The sequence below is a fragment of the Rhinoraja longicauda genome, chromosome 15, assembly GCF_053455715.1.
Source record: "Rhinoraja longicauda isolate Sanriku21f chromosome 15, sRhiLon1.1, whole genome shotgun sequence".
NCBI lineage: Eukaryota > Metazoa > Chordata > Chondrichthyes > Rajiformes > Arhynchobatidae > Rhinoraja > Rhinoraja longicauda.
The window spans coordinates 28,892,744-28,913,030 of NC_135967.1; the positions used below are offsets into that span (position 1 = coordinate 28,892,744).

The 20,287-nt window shown below is 41.8% G+C and overlaps 1 protein-coding gene across 4 annotated transcripts in view; it reads left to right on the plus strand.

The window, feature by feature from the left end:
• klf8 (Kruppel like factor 8) overlaps positions 1-20,287 on the plus strand; it is a 147,878-nt gene that overhangs the window by 44,116 nt on the left and 83,475 nt on the right. For 2 of the 4 annotated variants that reach the window (XM_078412387.1, XM_078412388.1), the window contains exon 3: positions 4,356-4,457. In XM_078412387.1, coding sequence (XP_078268513.1) covers positions 4,356-4,457 — 102 coding nt within the window. Of the gene's footprint in view, positions 1-4,125; positions 4,211-4,355; positions 4,458-5,067; positions 5,308-20,287 lie in introns of those variants that run through there. The other 2 variants (XM_078412389.1, XM_078412390.1) reach the window with 2 other exon arrangements.

Sequence of the window (20,287 nt, forward strand, 5' to 3'; positions counted from 1 at the left end):
AGGGATATTCTTTCTTTTTGTTTAAGTACATTTCTAGTGTCAAACAATCTGGAAGATCACATTTTTCAATATCTTTTGAAATGTCTTCACATGCAGCATCAGGTGAAACAGCTGCATCAGTTACATTATCATTTTCAAGTAATTTTGCCTTTTCTGGCTGAGTGTTTTCATTATCATTTATTTCTTCATCGATCTGAAGACGCTGTCTTTCAAAGTATGCTCATTTTCACAGGGGTACACAAAATCTGAAATTTATAGTGATTTGATAGTGATATATAATAAAATTTGATAGTGATATATAATAAAATATTTCCGCTTGGACTATTGTTTTGCTAAATAAAACCACCCACAATAAAATATTCACCACTCGCGATTTAGGCTGGAAAAAACTATTGGTACTACTTATTTAATTTTCTCCCCATCCATTCTAATTTAACTGAAACAACTGAGGCACAGCGGCAGAGCGGCAAATAAAATAACGTGGAATAATAAAATAACGTGACTTTACCTGAGCCCTGACAGTGAGTTTAAGAAATTCTCCCTTGAATTTTATTCAAAGGAACGCGGTGTCATTAATACATGGTCAAAACACAATTACATTTACTGAGGAATGTGGATCGATGTATTGATGACACATTGTATAACTACTACCTGTTAACTACTGCCTGTTAACAAGTGCTAACAGTGGCAGTTAACAAATAGTTTTCGTCTGAGTTGAATAAAGTGATAAACTACTCGAATCTTTCTGCAGTACTCATTAAACCCGAGCTGGAAATTGAAAACTAGGGGAACGCTGTCCCCCTGCGTACCCCCCCATTTCCATCACTGGTCATCCATCATTGTCCTGGCTTGAACTTTTTTTATGTTAGAGAATATTTTGAAGGAGTTTAAACTACACTAGAGCAGAGAGATTAGTTCCTGTCTTGGTTTTACAGCCATAATGCTGAAATGGTTGGTCCAGTTAAGAACCTGGTAATGGTGATTAGCAGATGATAAACATGAGCACACGCACCCACACACACAACTCCTCATAACTCTTGGGAAGTATCTAGTTGAGCACATGAGCAACCAATGCATGTTCCTCGGTTCTCGGAACAGAAGAAGGCAATTTGGCCCCTTAAAGTCTACTCTACCATTCAATCATGGCTGATTTATATTTCCCTCTCAACCCCATTCTCCTGTTTCACTCCATAACCCTTGACACTCTTGCCAATCAAGAATCTACACAGAAAGTCACAGAACAAAAGGTGGAAAATGGGATTAGTAGATGTGGGCACAAGTTATAGACATAGAATTAGGCCATTTGGCCCATTGAGTCCACTCTGCCATTCAATCATGGCTGATCTCTGCCTCCTAATCCCATTTTACTGCCTTTTCCCCATAACCCTTGACACCCGTTCTAATCAAGAATTTGTCTATCTCTGCCTTAGAAATCTCCACTGACTTGGCCTCCACAGCCCTCTGTGGCAATGTTTCACAAATTAACCCACCCTCTGACTAAATAAATTCCTCCTCACCTCCTTTCTAAAAGAGTGCCCTTTAATTCTGAAGCTGTGACCCTTGTTCTGAGACTCTCCAACCAGTGGAAACATCCTTTTCATATCCACACTCTGCCTTTCATTATTCTGTAAGTTTCAATGAGGTCCCCCCTCAACTTTATAAACTCCAGCGAGTAGAGGTCCAGTGCTGTCAAACGCTCATCATATGCTAACCCTCTCATTCCTGGAATCATTCTTGTAAACCTCCTCTAGACCCGCTCCAGAGCCAGCACATCCTTCCTCAGCTATGGTACATGATGGTTGGATAGACATGGTCGGTGGAAGGATCTGTTTTGTCAGTTATAGGAGTGGAATTACGCCATTCAGCCCATCAAGTCTACTCTGCCATTCAATCATGGCTGGTCTGTGTTTCCCTTTCAACCCCATTCACTTGCCTTCTCCCCATAACTCCTGACCCCCGCACTAATCAAGAACCTGGGCGATACGATTCTTGTAAGGCGTGAAAGCACAAATAATTAGCCTTTATTCTGAATGTGCACAAAATCTTGAATAATGTGCACAAAATGGCAGGAAGTGGGTGTGAGAGGAAATCCTTGCATTACACCCAGATCTCACCAGTCACTGATGCTTTTGCGGAAGATTGGTTGTAATTGGCAGTTATATCTAGCAAGAATTGGGTGATCCTGGTCTGTAGGTTTTGGAATTTGATATGCAGTTCTGCAGAAGTCTGAAAAGTTGAAGCATTTGAATAATCAAGCAGGCAACTTGCAGTAGTTTGTACTAAACTCGGCAACAGTTCAGAAAAATTAGTTCCAGTATTTGTTGGATAAGGAGAAAGAGATATGTCAGACAGGAAAAAGTTACAAGATGGTTGGTACACTGATATGTGCATTGTATGAGTAAGTATAAGAAAATAACTGCAGATGTTGGTACAAATCGAAGGTATTTATTCACAAAATGCTGGAGTAACTCAGCAGGTCAGGCAGCATCTCAGGAGAGAAGGAATGGGTGACGTTTCGGGTCGAGACCCTTCAGACTGATGTCAGGGGGGCGGGACAAAGGAAGGATATAGGTGGAGACAGGAAGATAGATGGAGATCTGGGAAGGGGGAGGGGAAGAGACGGACAGAGGAACTATCTAAAGTTGGAGAAGTCGATGTTCATACCACTGGGTATGAGTAAGTGGACTGTTAAGAGATACAGTCTGAATAAGGGTCCCAACCTGAAACATCACCTATCTATGTTCTTTAGAGATGCTGCCTGACCCGCAGTGTTACACCAACACTTTGTGTCTTTCCTTGAGTTGTGTATTACAGCAACATAGTATAACAGGCCAGAAGGGGAGTGTCTTTATGGGTTAGTTCAGAGCCTGTCCTTAATCTTAATCTAAATGTCATTGCAGGGTACCTTTGAGCATATTGTTCTTCCCAGCTGAGGCGGGCCTTTCTGACCAGAGGGGAATGCTTGGATAGATATTATGATTTAAACACACACTAACCTAGGAAGCCACAAGATCCTAAAATTCAGTGCCCAGATCTGAAACATTAACTGATTCTTTTTGCACAGTTGCTGCCTAACTTGCTGTGCGTTTCCAGCATTTTCTGTTTTAATGCAACAATATTTTGTGTTGCAAAATCTTCCATACTTGATACCTCAATGTTAAAGAAGGTCTGATCCAGTTTAATTCTTGGATCTTGTTTTAACATAGATTTATCTTGTGCTGCTTCTTTTGTTGCATTTTTACCACAATTGTTTAAATTCACAAGAAATTACTTTTACACTTGAATTTTCATGATTACATTTCCAAGTCCTGATTTTATGCGACATTCAAGAATCAAATCAAGTCAAGCCAGTACTTAATGAGCTTTCTTGCCAACAGCTTTGCCTGAGATTGCACTGTGGAAAGACCAAATCTCTAGCAATAAAGCAAAGAGTTAAATTTGAGAAACGGCATTGGAATTTCCTCCTGAAATTTATTTTCCAGTGCTGCCATTATGGGATATGATTCTACATTGTAGATTTCCAGGAAATCTTCTCTTCCTTGCAATGTTTGTGCATTCCATACATTTTGGAAACGGTAAGACACGTGTATTCAAAAACTGTCAACTGCTTCAGTGTGTTGCATTTAAAAACATTAAAAGACAGTAAGATGACTTCCATGAATGATGCAGTTACATTTCTGCTGCTAAATGACCAGAATATGTGTTTTGTCAGATAAGTTTGGACCATCAGTGTTTACTGGAGAAGAGTCCTGAGAAATGGGTGTCAACCAAAATAATTACAATGTCTTAAAAGCATCCTACTGACAGAATTTTAAAATTAGAGCTTGCATATCCTTATTTGGAAAGAGGGTGGGGCAGGAGGGTTGGGTTGGGGGGGGGAGGGGTAGGAATTCTACCTTTTTATTCATCCCTCATTGCCTGTGAACAACACAGCTTGAGGGAATGAGGCCTCCCTTTATTTCCACTCTGTTGGAGCACCAGTGTTCTGTTTGCACAGGGCAGGGAGGCAGCTCTTCCTAGCAATTTGTGTAACAGCTGGACCTCTTCTGCCCTGGAGTAGTAAATTAACTGCCTGCACTCCACCCTAAAGGAGGGTGGAGCCTGCAAACCTTCAGCGTCAACACCTAGGGTTTGGGAGCTGTTCTGTTTTTAAAAAAAAATCAGAATGGGCTGTGTATCAATTTGTGTGCTGTGAACTTCACAAGGAAAGGTATTCTTTTCATTTTTGTTTACCATTTATAACTTGCTATTTTCATCTTTGTTTCTGAGTGGAAGAAGCTGTTTGTGAGTTCAGGGAATAAAACTGTTCTGATGGCCTGTTTCTCACCCCTCCCCCCCATTCTCTCCCTCTGCAGAGCTCTGTAGGCACTGGCGATGTGGAGTACAGCAGTATGCTAATGCTTGAAGGAATGCCAGCTATACAAATCAAAATCGAGTCGGTGGAACCTGGGCAAGGGGTAAGTCCAACTCTCTAGACACTTCACTAATTGCTTCCAGACCTCAGGAATGTCAGGAACAAACCACCATCGTCTGAAGATGATGGAAGAAAAATATTTCTATCCTTGGAATAAAGCAACATTTTTAAGGCTTGTAAAACGCAGTCTCTAATGTCATCTTTTGTTTTACTTGCCTTTTTAGACAGTTTAATTATAATCATTCAATAATATGGCATACATTTAATTATTTTATAATTGACAGAGCTATTAACCTTTTGAAGTAAATAATTCTCACCTGTTTCTGATTTTTTTTGCTTTTCTAATTCACATTGTTTAAAATATCTATTTCCTAATGTAACCCCTTTCTTCACTTGAAAATGTGGTGAAATGGGGGCGGGGATAGGGTGGGGGTGGGAAGGGAGGAAATAGTCATAAGGACAACCTTCGGTGTTAGACTTGCATAGGAAGCTGAAAGATTAACTCCTTCTTTCACCCCGGTCGGTCGCAGATTGCTAGAAATCTGCATTAATACATAGGTTTCATGTTTCTAATTTTCTGGGACCTGAATTTCAATACCAGTTTTTTTTAGTTTAACTTAACGGTTTTTTTAAAGAGAGGTTGGTGGTAAAGACTCATTTATTTGAATGCACTTAACACAAACACAAGCTGATATATTTTTAAACCCCAGGTTGTCCCTGAAGATACAAGCCACAGCCCTGAACCACTCCCGGTTTTTTTCCCTCCAGTAGTTTCCACGTCACCAGTAACATAGATGGAACAGAAAATAAATCTAGCAGGTTTATAAAATTTAGGTGAATGCAATTTAGAGAGTGCTGATAATTTAAACCTTTCTGATTTATCGTGTTGTGGGGTAAGGTTTTTTGATTTCTTTATAAAATGTTCAAAAATGTGTGACTGTTTAGTTTTGAAATCTGAAAATTTTAATTTATTACTTGCTAAATGTAAATTTGAAAAAGCAGCTGAGTTAATTTCTTGTGACGATTGGTTTAGCACATTTGGTGTTTGTGCCTTTCAATGGGGGATGGGTGAGGGGGATGTTGATGGGGGGAAATGGAATTCATCAGAACCCTGGATCTTGAATGCTATCCAGAAACCACACTTCGAAAGTGGATGCATGGACAAGAACCAATAAACTCACTCATGTGATGCCATTAGGCAATATAACCCATCAAAATGCTTTGCTGCAGCTTTTCTTTCCTTTGTAAAAGTTTAGACAAGTTTAGACAATTTAATATCTCCTGTGTCTGTGGTGGGTGTTCTTTAGGTTCCAGGTGGAAGAACAAGGATGATAGTCAGGTGATATCGAAGGCTATTGTCTCGCATTGATGTCCATCCCATTCTCAACTGGAAGAGGATCAAAGCCATAGATAGACACAAAATGCTAGAGTAACTCAGAGGGTCAGACAGCATCTGGAGAAAAGGAGTAGGTAACATGTTGGGTCGAGACTCTTCATCAGCCTAAGAGTAAGGGAGGGCGACTCTGGAGATCTCAGAGCCATAGGATGTTTTGATAAATATCAGTCTGCAGCAGTCTTTCCAAAATAGGTGACTACTTGGTAGTTCCTTGACACGATCAATGGTAATTTGACATTAATGGTTGTGTCTCTTCATGAGATTTCTAGTCTTTGAAATTGGGTATGGTATTTTTATGGGATTGCAGGAGTTTCATCTCCAAGCAGAGAATCTTACAGCCCTTCGGCCCTACTTATTCTGGCTGACCAAGATGCCCCCATCAGAGCTAGTCCCATTTACTTGTGTTTGGCCCATATCCCTCTGATCTATTTTTAAAGGTGTAGCTGCCAGATGTTTCTTATTGTACTACCATTTCAACTACTACTACTGGCTGCTCGCTCTATATACCCACCACCCTCGGCGTGGAAAAAGCTGCCTCTCGGGTTCCTGACAATTATTTTTTTTCACCTCAAACCTAGTTCTTGATTCCCTTAGCCTAGGAAAAAGACACTCTAAATTCAACCTATCTACTCCCCTCCTGATTTTATACACTTCTGTAATGCCACCCCTAGCCTGCCCAACGTCTCTATAGCCCAAGCCCTCAAGTCCTGGCAACAAAATCTTCTCTTCTCTTGCCTTCAGGCTTTGGAGGTTGTGGGGAATATTCCTCTGCTCACTGTGTTATGGAATCATAGTGTTTTCATTGATCATATTGAGGAAGGTTCTGATATGTGGAGGCAAGATTTGTGCTGGATTTTAAAAAAAACAATTGCCAATGGCAGTTGAATGTCCCTGGTGGTATGTGTGTTGTGGGTCAAGAAGTATGGGATAACTACTTGTGAGCTTACACTGATTCAGAATTCAGCTGCAGAATGCTCCAAAAATATCTTTGTGGTTTGGAAGATCCAAGGATTGGAGCTTCTTAAAGGTTGCACCTGAAGAATGGTCACTTGGGTGGAGCATCAAAGGTGTGGTTAACCGATGCAGTCATGTTCCAACTCGCATAGACTGACGACGTGTTCGATTCAGTACTTTGTTCTTTCATATAATGGATGCCTCAAATGATTTGACTTGCTTTCGGGTTCAGATTTAATATTGTAGCCCTTGCTGTTTCTAAATTATTGAGGTGGCCGTATCAATTTTTTCCTCCGTGCTCTTCCATCTTTACTAAATTATTTTGTTATGGTGTGATTATATTGCTGTGATAATTCAATGGTTTGATGTGTTACTTTTTGCCCACATTTATTTGTTTGTAGTTTTCAAAGATTCATGTTCATCATAGTATTGCTTGCATAGCAGATGTTCTGATTAAAATCAAAGTGACCTTGCTATTGCAACACTGTTTAGAGTATTTCACTTGGAAGATAAAACTGTTTCATGAGAGTATCTTTTTGGTGAACTCATTTAAGTTTATAAATGAACGGGTCCTATAGAACAGCTGGGGTCGTGAGATGTAACCACTGAGATGGTGTTGAATGTGTTCAAATGATGGGTATTTAAAAAAAAAAACATAATTTCATTAAGGTCTCCAGAATCAATTTTGTTAAATGATTAACAGGTAACATTGAGTCAGAGTATAGGAGGGAGATTGAAAAGCTGATTGAATGTTGCCAACAAGATTCTTGTTCTTAACGTTAGCAAGACCATGTAGCTGATTTCAGGAGGGGAAAGCTGAGGATCCATGAACCTGTTTTTATTAACGGGATGCTGATGGAGAGAGCGAACAGCTTCAAGTTCTAAGGCATGTATACCTCTGAAGATCTGTCCTTCGATGATCTTTCTTTATAATTGCATCGAAGTATCTACCTCCTTTGGTATGTTGATGAGTACTTTCTTGAACGTCTACAGGTGTACGGTAGAGAGTATACTGATTTGCTGCATCACCACTTGGTTCATCAACTCAACGCTCAAGGGATAGGAGACAAAACAGAGTTGTAGATACGGCCCGATCCATCTTCAAAATGACCTCCCCTCCAAAAGGTGCTGTCTTGAAAAAGGGGATTATAAAGATGAGGAAAGATCGCCTTTGTCTTAAAGAGGCAACCAATATCATCAAAGAGCCATACCCACCCTGGCCCATTCTTATTTCGACACTACCACAAGATGGTACAAGTGCCTTCAAACTGTGACCTCCAGCTTCAAGAACAATTTCTTCCCAACATCAGTAAGACTCTTGAAAACTGCACAACAATAACTCAGCAACTATGATTTTCTATGGACTGTCTTTGGTTGCACTACAGACTTTTTTTTGCACAATTATGGGTACCTAGTATAATGGTTATTAATATATTGTATTTTTGATTATTATATGGTATGTGCTTTTGCAGTTACGGGCCTGTTGAGCTGCAACAAGTAAGAATTTCATTGTTCAGTTGGCAGTACTTATGACAATTAAACATTCTTGACTCTTGATTGTATGGAGATACAATAGCCATTGTGGGAGAGTCTCTGATGCTGAGTCGCATAGTGGTGCAACAGTTAGTACTGCTTCCTTGCGGCTGCAATGATTCAGGCTCAGTGTTGACCCCATGGACTGTTGTATGGAAGTCTACATCCTTCTTGTCAGTACATGGGTTTGCTCCAAAGGCCTTGTTTCAAGATTTCAAGTTACTCCAGCTTTTTGTGTCTATCCACATGAGAGAGAAAATGAGTGTGGAAATAGGATTGCTTTGGAAACTAGTGGTGGCTTGATGGGCTGTCATGAAGAATTATTCAGAAATATTACAACTTGAGGCAGGCGGTTATATTCAGCTGGGGAGTGCAAAAGAGATGTTGGTGGAGAATGATGTAGTGAATCATGTCAAAGACCACTGAGTGCTTCAAAGACAGATAAGTGGACAATAGGTGCAGGAGTAGGCCATTTGGCCCTTCGAGCCAGCACCATCATTCAATGTGATCATGGCTGATCATCCACAATCAGTACCCCATTCCTGCCTTCTCCACTTATCCCTTGATTCCGCTAGCCCTAAGAGCTCTATCTAACTCTCTTTTAAATGCTTCCAGTGAATCAGCCTCCACTGCCTTCTGTGGCAGAGAATTCCACAAATTCACAACTCTCTGTGTGAAAAAGGTTTTCCTCATCTCAGTTCTAAATGGCCTACCCCTTATTCTTAAACTGTGGCCTCTGGTTCTAGACTCCTCCAACATTGGGAACATGTTCCCTGCATCTAGCGTGTCCGATCCCTTAATGATTTTATGTTTCAATAAGATTCCCTCTCATCCTTCTAAATTCCAGTGAATACAAGCCCAGTCGCTCCATTCTTTCATCATATGACAGTTCCGCCATCCTAGGAATTAACCTCGTGAACCTACGCTGCACTCCCTCAATAGCAAGAATGTCCTTCCTCAAATTAGGAGACCAAAACTGCACACAATACAATATTCAACTGCAGAAGGACCTCTTTGCTCTTCTTCTCAGCTCCTCTCGTTATGAAGGCCAACATGTCATGAGCTTTCTTCATTGCCTGCTGTACCTGCAAGCTTACTTTCAGTGACTGATGTACAAGGACACCCAGGTCTCGTTGTACTTTCCCTTTTCCTCACATGACACCATTCAGGTAATAATCTGGCTTCCTGTTCTTGCCACTAAAGTGGATAACCTCACATTTATCCACACGATAGAAAATCATGGTCACAGACATACGGAAAGCCATTTGTGATGTTCTTTTTTAATGTACGTCCTTTCTATGATGTGGCATTGTGATAAATCCATTCAGAGGCTGAAACACCTGTGAGGCAAATAAGGTATAAATTGAGAAACTACACAATATACAAGAACTGAAGAAAGTTGAGGGAAAGGGGTGAGACAATAGAATCAAATGTCTTTTGAGGAAGTAGTGATGGTAATAGTTTTGAAAGGCAAGGTAGAAGCTGAGGTGGGGATGGGCAGTGAATATGGGTGCTAATTTAAAGCTAAATGTTTGTGACTTTCTGCAGTAGATGGAAGGAAGTGCACAATCACATGTTTGAAAGTCTATTTGCTTCGACTCAAGTTTGTATGATAGGACTATAACTGCAGCATTGGAGGAGTGCCATGCAATGGCAACTTAATGTATTATAACGTCTATGGTACATATCCTTAATTTCTCCTAACTGTGATCTGTAGAAGTAGGACATTGAGCCTTTGGCAATTAACGAGAGCAATTTGATTAATCTTATCACTTGCTTCTTTTCTCATAACCCAGTACAATTGTATGATCTTAAAATTATCCAGTATCCTCTCACTAACCTTGACTTTTCCTAGAGTAAGGCATCCAAATCTAGGCGCATTCAACCTGTCCATATGGTTTTATTATTATCCTCTTCTGTTGTGCTCTGTAGCTCAATTTATCAAATTTTGGATTTTACCATTTATTACAGGTTGTTGCGGTAATGTGTTTTTGATAAGATGCTGGATGTTGTTGTCAACTAATTTAAGACTTTTGTGTACGAGCACCTCTTAAAAACCCTTGAAATATGGCCTAACCACAATCCTTTTGATTAATGGTGTGCTGGAAATCAATATTATAAATAATAAATATCTTTGTTCCAACTGATGCACAAATGTTTTTTCTATCATTTATATCTGGCCAACGGCAGTGTATAATAACTCCCAATTCTAGTGCTAGGTGAAGTCCGAAACCAATATAGTCCAGAAGAGGCACAAGGAACTGCAGGTGCTGGAATTTTGAGCAAAACACAAGGTGCTGGAGGAACTCAGTGGGTCAGGCAGCATCTGTGGAGAGAATGGACAGAGGGCATTTAAGGTTGGGACCTTTCTTCAAACTGATTGGAGTTGGGGGAGTGAAGGTTGGAAAAGAGAAGTGGGGTCAGGACAAAGACTGGTCAGTAATGGGTGGTTACAGGTAGGAGAGGTGGTTGATTGACAGGTGGGTGGAGTTAATGGCAAAGGAGACAGAGACTTCAGTTGTTACTTCAGTATTTATCACAGCACAGAAAACCCCTAGTTTTAAGCTCCTTTGCTGTCGTGTCTGGGCTTGTGCATGAAGAATGGTCAGTTGCAGAGTGCTGCCATCAGTCTAACTCCCCAATAATTGCAGCATTCAGAAGAGTGTGGCCGGGGGTGGGGGGGGGGGGGGGGGGGGGGGAAGGAGAGACTGTTGTAACTGTAGAACATTTCTGTTGGATTATACTGTGTAAATTACATGAGGAAAGACTTTTTAACATCTATCTAAACTAGCTTTGTTCTATCGAAAATCAGACCACAGCAGATGCTTGGTTCAATGTTGAATAAGACCAATTATTTTATGCATCTGTGTTCAATTCTTTTGTCTGTAATGCCTTGAATCGTGTTGTTGCCTGTCCATTATAAATTCCTGTAGCCCGTGTGAATTTTCAATGTTGGAATTTAATTCTACCAGTACTGTGGTGCCTCACATTTGCGTTTTCCTATCGTTGACCCGAATGGCAGGAAAATTCCTCTGCTCTGGATTAGTGGGGCAGTAGCTAAGTGCTGCCTTGTCACTTCATGTAGTTTTGCTTTCTATGACGTGGGAATCAAAAAATTGCTATTTACTGATGAACCTTAAGTTGATTTTAATGTATTAAATATTTATTTGCTGTCCTAGCATTCTAGTTATAGAAACAAATGATCTAAAAAAAAAAAAAATCCTTGCATTGACCACTTGCCTGGTCTTTGCCACCAGTGAATTTGGGTCTTCTGATCATAATATGCAGTCTGTACTCTCAAGGACTGTGCAAAAGCTGTCAGAAAACTGGGTTCCAGTCATCTGATCATTTGTTACTAACAATACAGCAAGATAAAATCTCTCAAGAGTGACGTATATAATTTTATTTTCAGAGGAACACTATCTGGTCATTCATGGCACTAGTTCAGTTGGAAAATTGTTTTTGATATGTTTGCTGAATTTTTATTTATTCGTGTCATCACACAACTGTTTGCCAATAGCGAGCAAATTTTAGTGCCACGTCGTTGGCTTCTGCAAGATCCTTTACAGTGCATGTGTCATGCAGCATGTCACAGCTCAGTAGATGTTCCATAGTCTGGAGGCCCCGTCTGCACCCGTAGTCTGCCACATCTTCAGTATATCCCCACTTCAGCATGTTCGATTTGCTCCTCCCCATGCCTGTCCGCAGTCTGTTGAGACTGCGCCAGGTTATCCACGGTTGGATGGAACCTGGTGGGAGTTTCTCAGGGAGATCGATTGCCATGTGAATGTCTTCTGGAGATTAGTCTCTCTTCCCAGAGTTTGAGCCTTCTGGACGATGCACAGCAGTCCAGGGGATGGACAGAAGAGAGGAAACTTCTGTGTGATTTCAAATGCTGAGGTAGCAAAGGGGGGTCATTAGGGGGTGTCTTTCATCCTCTGATTGTCTGAGGCATTCTTTTTGACTGGCTACAGTTCTGATTCCAGGAGATGCAATGCCAGCGAGTACGTAGATGTTGTCAGTCTTGGTAGGTTTCATGCATCCACTGATGCAGCGACAGCTTGTGTTGAGCACAGGATCAATCTTCCTTGCATGAGCTGAGCGCTCCCATACTGCGCAGCCATACTCGGCAGTGGAGAAGCAGAGAGCCAGAGCTGTTGATCGAAAGGTTTTAGAATTTGCTCCCTATTTTGAGGTACTCGGCTTGCTAAGAAGAGCATTTCTGGAACTGACTTTTCCTTTAAGCTTGGTGATATGTGCTTTGTAGGTCAGAGATTGATCAAGAGCCACACCGAGATAGATTGGACTGTCACAGTGCTCCAAACTGTCTCCATTCCATATGATCTTCAACCTTCGATTTGCATACTTATTCTTCAAGTGGAAGGCGCAGACTTGGGTTTTAGATGGATTGGCTCTCAGGTGATTCTGTGGTATGAGGACAGGTTGACTAAAGCCTCACACAGAATAGCTTCTGCCTCAAGGAAGTCAGCACTTTGGGTTGTAATACAAAGGTCATCTGCATAAATGAAACTCCTGGTGTTGGGATGGATAGGCTGGTCGTTGGCATAGATATTGAACAAGCTGGGTGCCAGGACACTTCCTTGAGGGAGGCCGTTTTTCTGCCTGCGCCAGTGACTTTTCTTGCCTGACAGCTCGACAAAGAAGCGTCTGTTTTCGACCAGAGTCTTCACCAGGTTGGTTAGATGCAAGTTGTGTGTCAAATTAAGTACTTTGGGTAACAGTCGGCGATGGTTTACTGTATCATAAGTGGCTGAAAGGTCTACAAAAACAGCACCTATGATAACACCTTCCCGAAAGCCCTCTATGTTTTGGGTGAGATTGAGAAGCTGACCTGTGCAGGACTTCCCAGGCCGGATCCCTGCCTGCTCCTTTATTAGGGATGGCTCTATCACCTGGCTGAGACGAGTCAAGATGAGTCAGTCAAACAGCTTGTAGGTGTGACAAAGAAGTGATATTGGCCTGTAGCTCTTTGTTGCTGAAGGATTTTTGCCTGGCTTCAGCAATGCTATGACATGTGCGTGACGCCAGATCTTTGGGATATGACATCTCTCCATGCAGGTGTTAAACATGGCCAGCAACCACTGTTTTGCAGATAGTCCAAGGTGCTTGACCTGTTCAGTCATGACGTTATCCAGACCTGCAGCTTTACCTATTTTGGCTGTGCAGATAGCAGCATCTCGGTCTTTCACTTTGAAAGGCTGACACAGTTGTGGGTTATCAGAGTTACCTTCATAGCACTGCTGGGGTTTCAACTTTGTCACTGGTGAGTCAGCTTTGCCATTGAGTAGGAGTTGGTGTACTACTTGATTTATCATATCATATCATATCATATATATACAGCCGGAAACAGGCCTTTTCGGCCCTCCAAGTCCGTGCCGCCCAGCGATCCCCGTACATTAACACTATCCTACACCCACTAGGGACAATTTTTTACATTTACCCAGCCAATTAACCTACATACCTGTACGTCTTTGGAGTGTGGGAGGAAACCGAAGATCTCGGAGAAAACCCACGCAGGTCACGGGGAGAACGTACAAACTCCTTACAGTGCAGCACCCGTAGTCAGGATCGAACCTGAGTCTCCGGCGCTGCATTCGCTGTAAAGCAGCAACTCTACCGCTGCGCTACCGTGCCGCCCCAGATTTAGCAGTAGGCCGGTCAGTATGGAGTGACTTGGTCTTCTTTGGGTCCTTGTTAATCCGATTGAGTGTGGCCCAAGCCTTCTTGCTGCTGTGTGTCATATCCACGGATTCATCAGATCCTGCCACGACTTGCGCCGATCAGATGCGATAGCTGCAGTAAGAGCTTCCCCGGTGGCAATAGTATCAGCAGAAAAGGGGTTGGCTTCATACTTCTCTTTGTATAAGGCATATATGGCAGCAGAATCTGGGGAAAGGCCAGGTACATATTCCGTGCGGCCATAGCAGGAGCGTTCTCGTCATGGTCCCTGTCGGATTCTACAAGTATCTGCAAATCCTGCATTTCACACCACACACTGTATCCATCGCTACCAACTACTATTCCCCGATCCAAAGGCAATGTTTGCTGAATTGATATTCCTATTCATCCAGCTTTCTGTGTCTCTCTTCCAGCTTTCTCCCCTCCCCCACTATAATCAGCCTGAGGAAGGGTCCCAACCCAAAATGCCCCCTATCAATGTTTACCAGAGATGCTGCCTGGCCCACTAAGTTACTCCATTCATATTTTATAAACAAGTGTCTGCAGTTCCTTGTGTCTATATTTGGAAATCTTGATGGTTTGGCGTCTGGCAAGAAGGTGCTAGTTCCCTTACTTGCTCTAGACCTGCAGTCTACACTAGAAAATGTATTATTCTACTTTGTAATATATTAAAGTGAGCTAAAAGTCCTGGGGAATTAATAGAATTACATACAAAAGTCTAGAAAATATGCACCGAGGCTCAAGCATACCAGATTACTTCTTGTGTACTCAAAAGTTATGGAATCGGCAAATAAATTGATCAACCTTTGGAAAAATAGTTACTTGCATTGCAATTTATGTCAAAGTCCACCAAAAATGAGAATGGAATAGAATTCAATTAATAGATCCAGAGTATTCAGAAGTGAAGTGTTGTCATCAATTGAGAGCTTCAGACTTTTCCAAAACTGGAATTTCACTTGTGTCGCAATCCTCCTTTTACAGTTGCATTTCCGTGCTGTAGAAACATGTCCTTTTTGCCATTCATTGGTCCTGACCTCTTTCCCTGGCTCAGAGTCCAGCTTTGTTTGAGAACACATTTATACCAGATAATGTGATTTCAGCAACAACACATCTTGGGGGTCCCTAACTGTGTTCTCAAACAAAACATTTATAGATTGTTAGATTGTGTTCTCATAAAAGCATAAATGATAGTTATACCTATTTTAGGTATGAGCCCTTGATAATCAAGGTTTGCTGGGGCCAAATGCCATTAAGTAATATCCCCTAAGCAAGCAGCATAAGGTAAATGTCATCACGTGTTTTCAGAAATCATTGTCGATTGGCACTGACAAAAAAAAGGCATAAGGCACTTCGAACGTTGCAGGGATATGAGAGTAGTGCATGTTCAGATTACAGATGATGCTAATACTGAAATCTGTATGCTGATTTTGCTGTCGTTTGAGTTGGATGTTGGACGAGTGCAGGAGGCAGTAATGTTGACTTCTGTTGTGGGAAAATGTTCACCAACTTGTTGGGATATTCTTTGCCCATGCACTGTCTCTGTGCTGAAAGGTTGCATGTAAATGACAGACACCAAAAGAGCTTTGGTGCAGATTGTTAGAACTGCACCCTGGAATCTCCCATGTATGTGCAGATGCTCCGTTGCTGTTTTGCCTGCGTGATCTGCTGGTCTTACTGATAGAAATTCCCCTTTCTACCTTAAGTCCTTGTGCACTGATTTTGGGTGCAAATTTTGTTACAAAATGGATTCCAATAATCACAAGCAAATTTTCATCAGGAGTTGTATCAGATGCTACATGTGTGCTCACACATAGTTGGGGATGGGCAGTGAATGGAGGAAACCACAGATAGCCTTGGAAATATGGTCTGGGACTTTAAATCCCGCTTTTATAGACAATAGACAATAGGTGCAGGAGTAGGCCATTCAGCCCTTCGAGCCAGCACCGCCATTCAATGCGATCATGGCTGATCACTCTCAATCAGTACCCCGTTCCTGCCTTCTCCCCATACCCCCTCACTCCGCTATCCTTAAGAGCTCTATCCAGCTCTCTCGAACTGGCCTCCACTGCCTTCTGAGGCAGAGAATTCCACACCTTCACCACCCTCTGACTGAAAAAGTTCTTCCTCATCTCCGTTCTAAATGGCCTACCCCTTATTCTCAAACTGTGGCCCCTTGTTCTGGACTCCCCCAACATTGGGAACATGTTATCTGCCTCTAATGTGTCCAATCCCCTAATTATCTTATATGTTTCAATAAGATCCCCCCTCATCCTTCTAAATTCCAGTGTATACAAGCCCAATCGCTCCAGCCTTTCAACATACGACAGTCCCGCCATTCCGGGAATTAACCTAGTGAACCTACGCTGCACGCCCTCCATAGCAAGAATATCCTTCCTCAAATTTGGAGACCAAAACTGCACACAGTACTCCAGGTGCGGTCTCACCAGGGCCCGGTACAACTGTAGAAGGACCTCTTTGCTCCTATACTCAACTCCTCTTGTTACGAAGGGCAACATTCCATTGGCTTTCTTCACTGCCTGCTGAACCTGCATGCTTCCTTTCATTGACTGATGCACTAGGACACCCAGATCTCGTTGAACTCCCCCTCCTCCTAACTTGACACCATTCAGATAATAATCTGCCTTTCTATTCTTACTTCCAAAGTGAATAACCTCACACTTACCTACATTAAACTGCATCTGCCATGTATCCGCCCACTCACACAACCTGTCCAAGTCACCCTGCAGCCTTATTGCATCTTCCTCACAATTCACACTACCCCCCAACTTAGTATCATCTGCAAATTTGCTAATGGTACTTTTAATCCCTTCGTCTAAGTCATTAATGTATATCGTAAATAGCTGGGGTCCCAGCACCGAACCTTGCGGTACCCCACTGGTCACTGCCTGCCATTCCGAAAGGGACCCATTTTGAATGCACTAACTCAGAATTAACTGGCAGGAATCAATGTTGTACAGGCCCACTATGCTTCAGTCCTTGCAGACACCCAGTTATTTCAGCCTGATTTATTTCAGGCAATCCAAGCAATAATGTGACAATCAGTGGTTTAAAATGAATGGCTGGCAGTGGGTTCTAAGAATATTCTCGGGCCAGAGGGACAAATATGCTGCATGAAGAGGGTTTTCTTCAAAGCAAAAATGATTTTACCAGGAAAATTCCTAGCATTTTTTTGTGGTGGGCTGTAGTGGGAATTGGAGTTTATGTTAACCATCAATGTTAACCTTGAGTACATTTGCTATATTGTTTGTAATGGGATCGTATTTAGACCAAAACACTTTAATGTTCACTACTATATTACTCTTGATGACCCTGAATGACTACGATTACAAGTGACCAAATGACCAACATTTTACCTTATTGCTTAGCTTGAGACATATTCTGCAGACACACCCCAGTTATGAAAGGTTAGTGCTATCATTTGGTTTTGTCAAGTGTTTTTGTTTGAGTTTACTGTTTATAATATGAAGCTTTCCACATGAGCAATGATAGAGTTTATTGGAATTTGTGATTATTGGGTGTGTTTCCATCGATTGTTTGAAAGCAGTATTTCGTTATATAATGAAATTGAGGAGGTGTGATGAACAAGTCATATCACCTGTCAATGAGTCAATTGAATAAGCTGCCCAACACAGTTTGTATTCTAGAAGATAATACCACACAGTGAACACGTATCCTTATGGTGGTGCAGTGAGGAACTAGGGGAGCAAGGAAGTTAACTGCGGACGCTGAAATCTTGAGCAAAAAAAAACTGAACTGCTGTAGGAACTCAGGCAACAACCTCCCCCTCTAATGTTGAATAATCTGTCCTCTTTACCTATTGTATCCCTATGCCAACACCTCAAGGAGTTCTGAGCATATCATAATGTCAAGCTCTTTTTATTGCCTCCACCTCCATGCCTATTTCTGTGGCAAGGAGTCCTCTCCCCGACATCCATCCTCCCTCACCCCCAGTGACAACCTGTTCTCCTGTCTCCAACACTTCCTTCTCCTGGGCTGCTCGCATTGGTCTTCTACCTGCTCTCCACCTTCATCTCCAACTGCTGCTGCATCATCATCGATGCACTTGACCTCCCATCTCCTTATCCACTCCAATTTCACCCCCTCCAAGTGCGCAGCCCTTTGCTCACTCAGTAACTATCCTAATATTGTCATCAAACCCGCTGACCAGGGAGCATCTATTGTAGACTGACAGACTATGACTGCCCTGCTGAGGCCAGGTGTCGGCTCTCAAACATCTCCTTGTACCTATTCTTTGACCATTGGAGGTTGTTGTCAGAGAAGCTATGAAGTGTCTGTCAGTCTGAAGAAGGGTCTTGATCCAAAACGTCTTCTGTCCATTCTTTCCACAGATGCTGCCTGACCCGCTGTGTTCTTCCAGCAGTTTATTTTTTGCTAAAGCAAGGAAGGCTTGAGCATCCACATGCTCAACATGAAAAGCCAACGTTACTACATTTAATAATGTGTACGGTGTGCTTTTAAGCTGCAGTAACTTTATTGTTTGAAAACTATTGCCTGGCCTTGGCATTTATTTAAAAATTGATCATACTGAAAATTTATCTTAAAAAATGTAAACTAGCAATCTGTCAAATAATAACTGTGCACCATTTCTTGGAGGAGATAGATAGGCTAAGGATTTAGTGGGCTGGTAAGCCAAACATTAATCCTCCTTTCTACCAATACTGTGATAATCAACATGTAAATGTAGTCTTTCCATCAATCTATTTTGGAAATGTTTCTGAAACGATAACTGCTTGTGATTGTGACTCTCAGTCATACGGCGGATGATTTAAAAGAAAAAAAAAGATCTTGGTAAAATTAAATGCCATTTACTGTAGGTACGTCACCAATTGAATGACCAGTCCTGAATTCCCATGTGAAGTAATGTAGGTTGGAAATTGTACTGATTCCTATTTGGGGCTTCAAGATCAGGTTGAATTTCTAGCTGCAGCAGTAAGGCAGTCATTGGTTTCGGGCTGGGACAAGTTGAATGTTGAAAAAAGACTGCACACATGATTGCTAGTTTAAGGAGCATTGAAGAGCAGTTGTAAAAAGGTGTCTTGAGATTTGATAATACACTGCAGTGTAATTGAAAGTGGTCTTTCTTGGAGCAAAGCATGATAATGACAATTTCCAGGACATTTCATTTGGCTCTGGTAATTTGCCAAAGTCCTTTATGGCATGAGTTGAATCTGACACACATCATATGATGTTATCCTCTGTGCAACCCTTTTGGGAAATGAGTTCATATCATGGAATACTCCTGGGACTCCTAAATTAAATGTTGTGCTGGACTGGGACCTTATTACTATTATGCTTACTCTCATATGTACATCCTTTTCTGACCTCATCTCCCTGACTTATTTGATACCTTGGCCTTATTCTTTTTCCATTGCCACTTCCCCAAAACCCCACACTGTCTGCTGATCACTCGGATGCCACTTCACCCTTCAAGGTGCAAGTCTCTGGCCAGATGAACCTATGCCCTCACTGGATTCCCTTAGACAACAAAGTCCAATCAGGCCTCTAAATGCAAAAATACTCTGTCCACCACACATACCTCATCTAGACACAAAACCAGACTTCTACTTTTCCATCTACCCTGGGGAGCAAGGAACGGATCACAGATATTTACTGCCATGGCAGGCCTCTTTCTTGGCCATTACAGACTGTATTCAAAATATGTCTTTATTAGTGGGAAGGGACTGTGCTCTTGCAACAAGCATTTTGTGGCTGAGCATCAGGTGATTTTATTTTTTCAATTCTTCCCTCCACAGTATATATACATTGTAGGTGGTCTTGATTCCAGAATTGATCTGTGCATGTGACAGTGCATCACCATAAATCCCCTGCAACTGAGAATGCTGGCAATGTACCGCTTGACATCTGTACACGTTTGGTTACCACTGATTAAATGTATCAGAAGGATGAGGTCATGCTGAAGCAAAGGACACCCACTGCCACATTTACAGGAGAAGTGAATTCATTGAAGACTGAAATCTCCATGACTGTCTTATGATCGAGAATGTGCCTGATTGCAAATTTTAACCAAACATCTATGACATACATTGTATGCCACAGTAAGAGTTCTTATAATGTTATGAACCTTATGCTCGCTGAGTCTTGCATGGCGTGGCACAAGTGTCATTTAGGTATTGAACCCTTCATGATGTTTATAGGTGAATGGAATCTGAATGCATGTGCAATGTTGGTAACTGCACTAAAGATGATTGTATTGGATGGCATATGTGTCAAGATTTGTGCTGATGTGA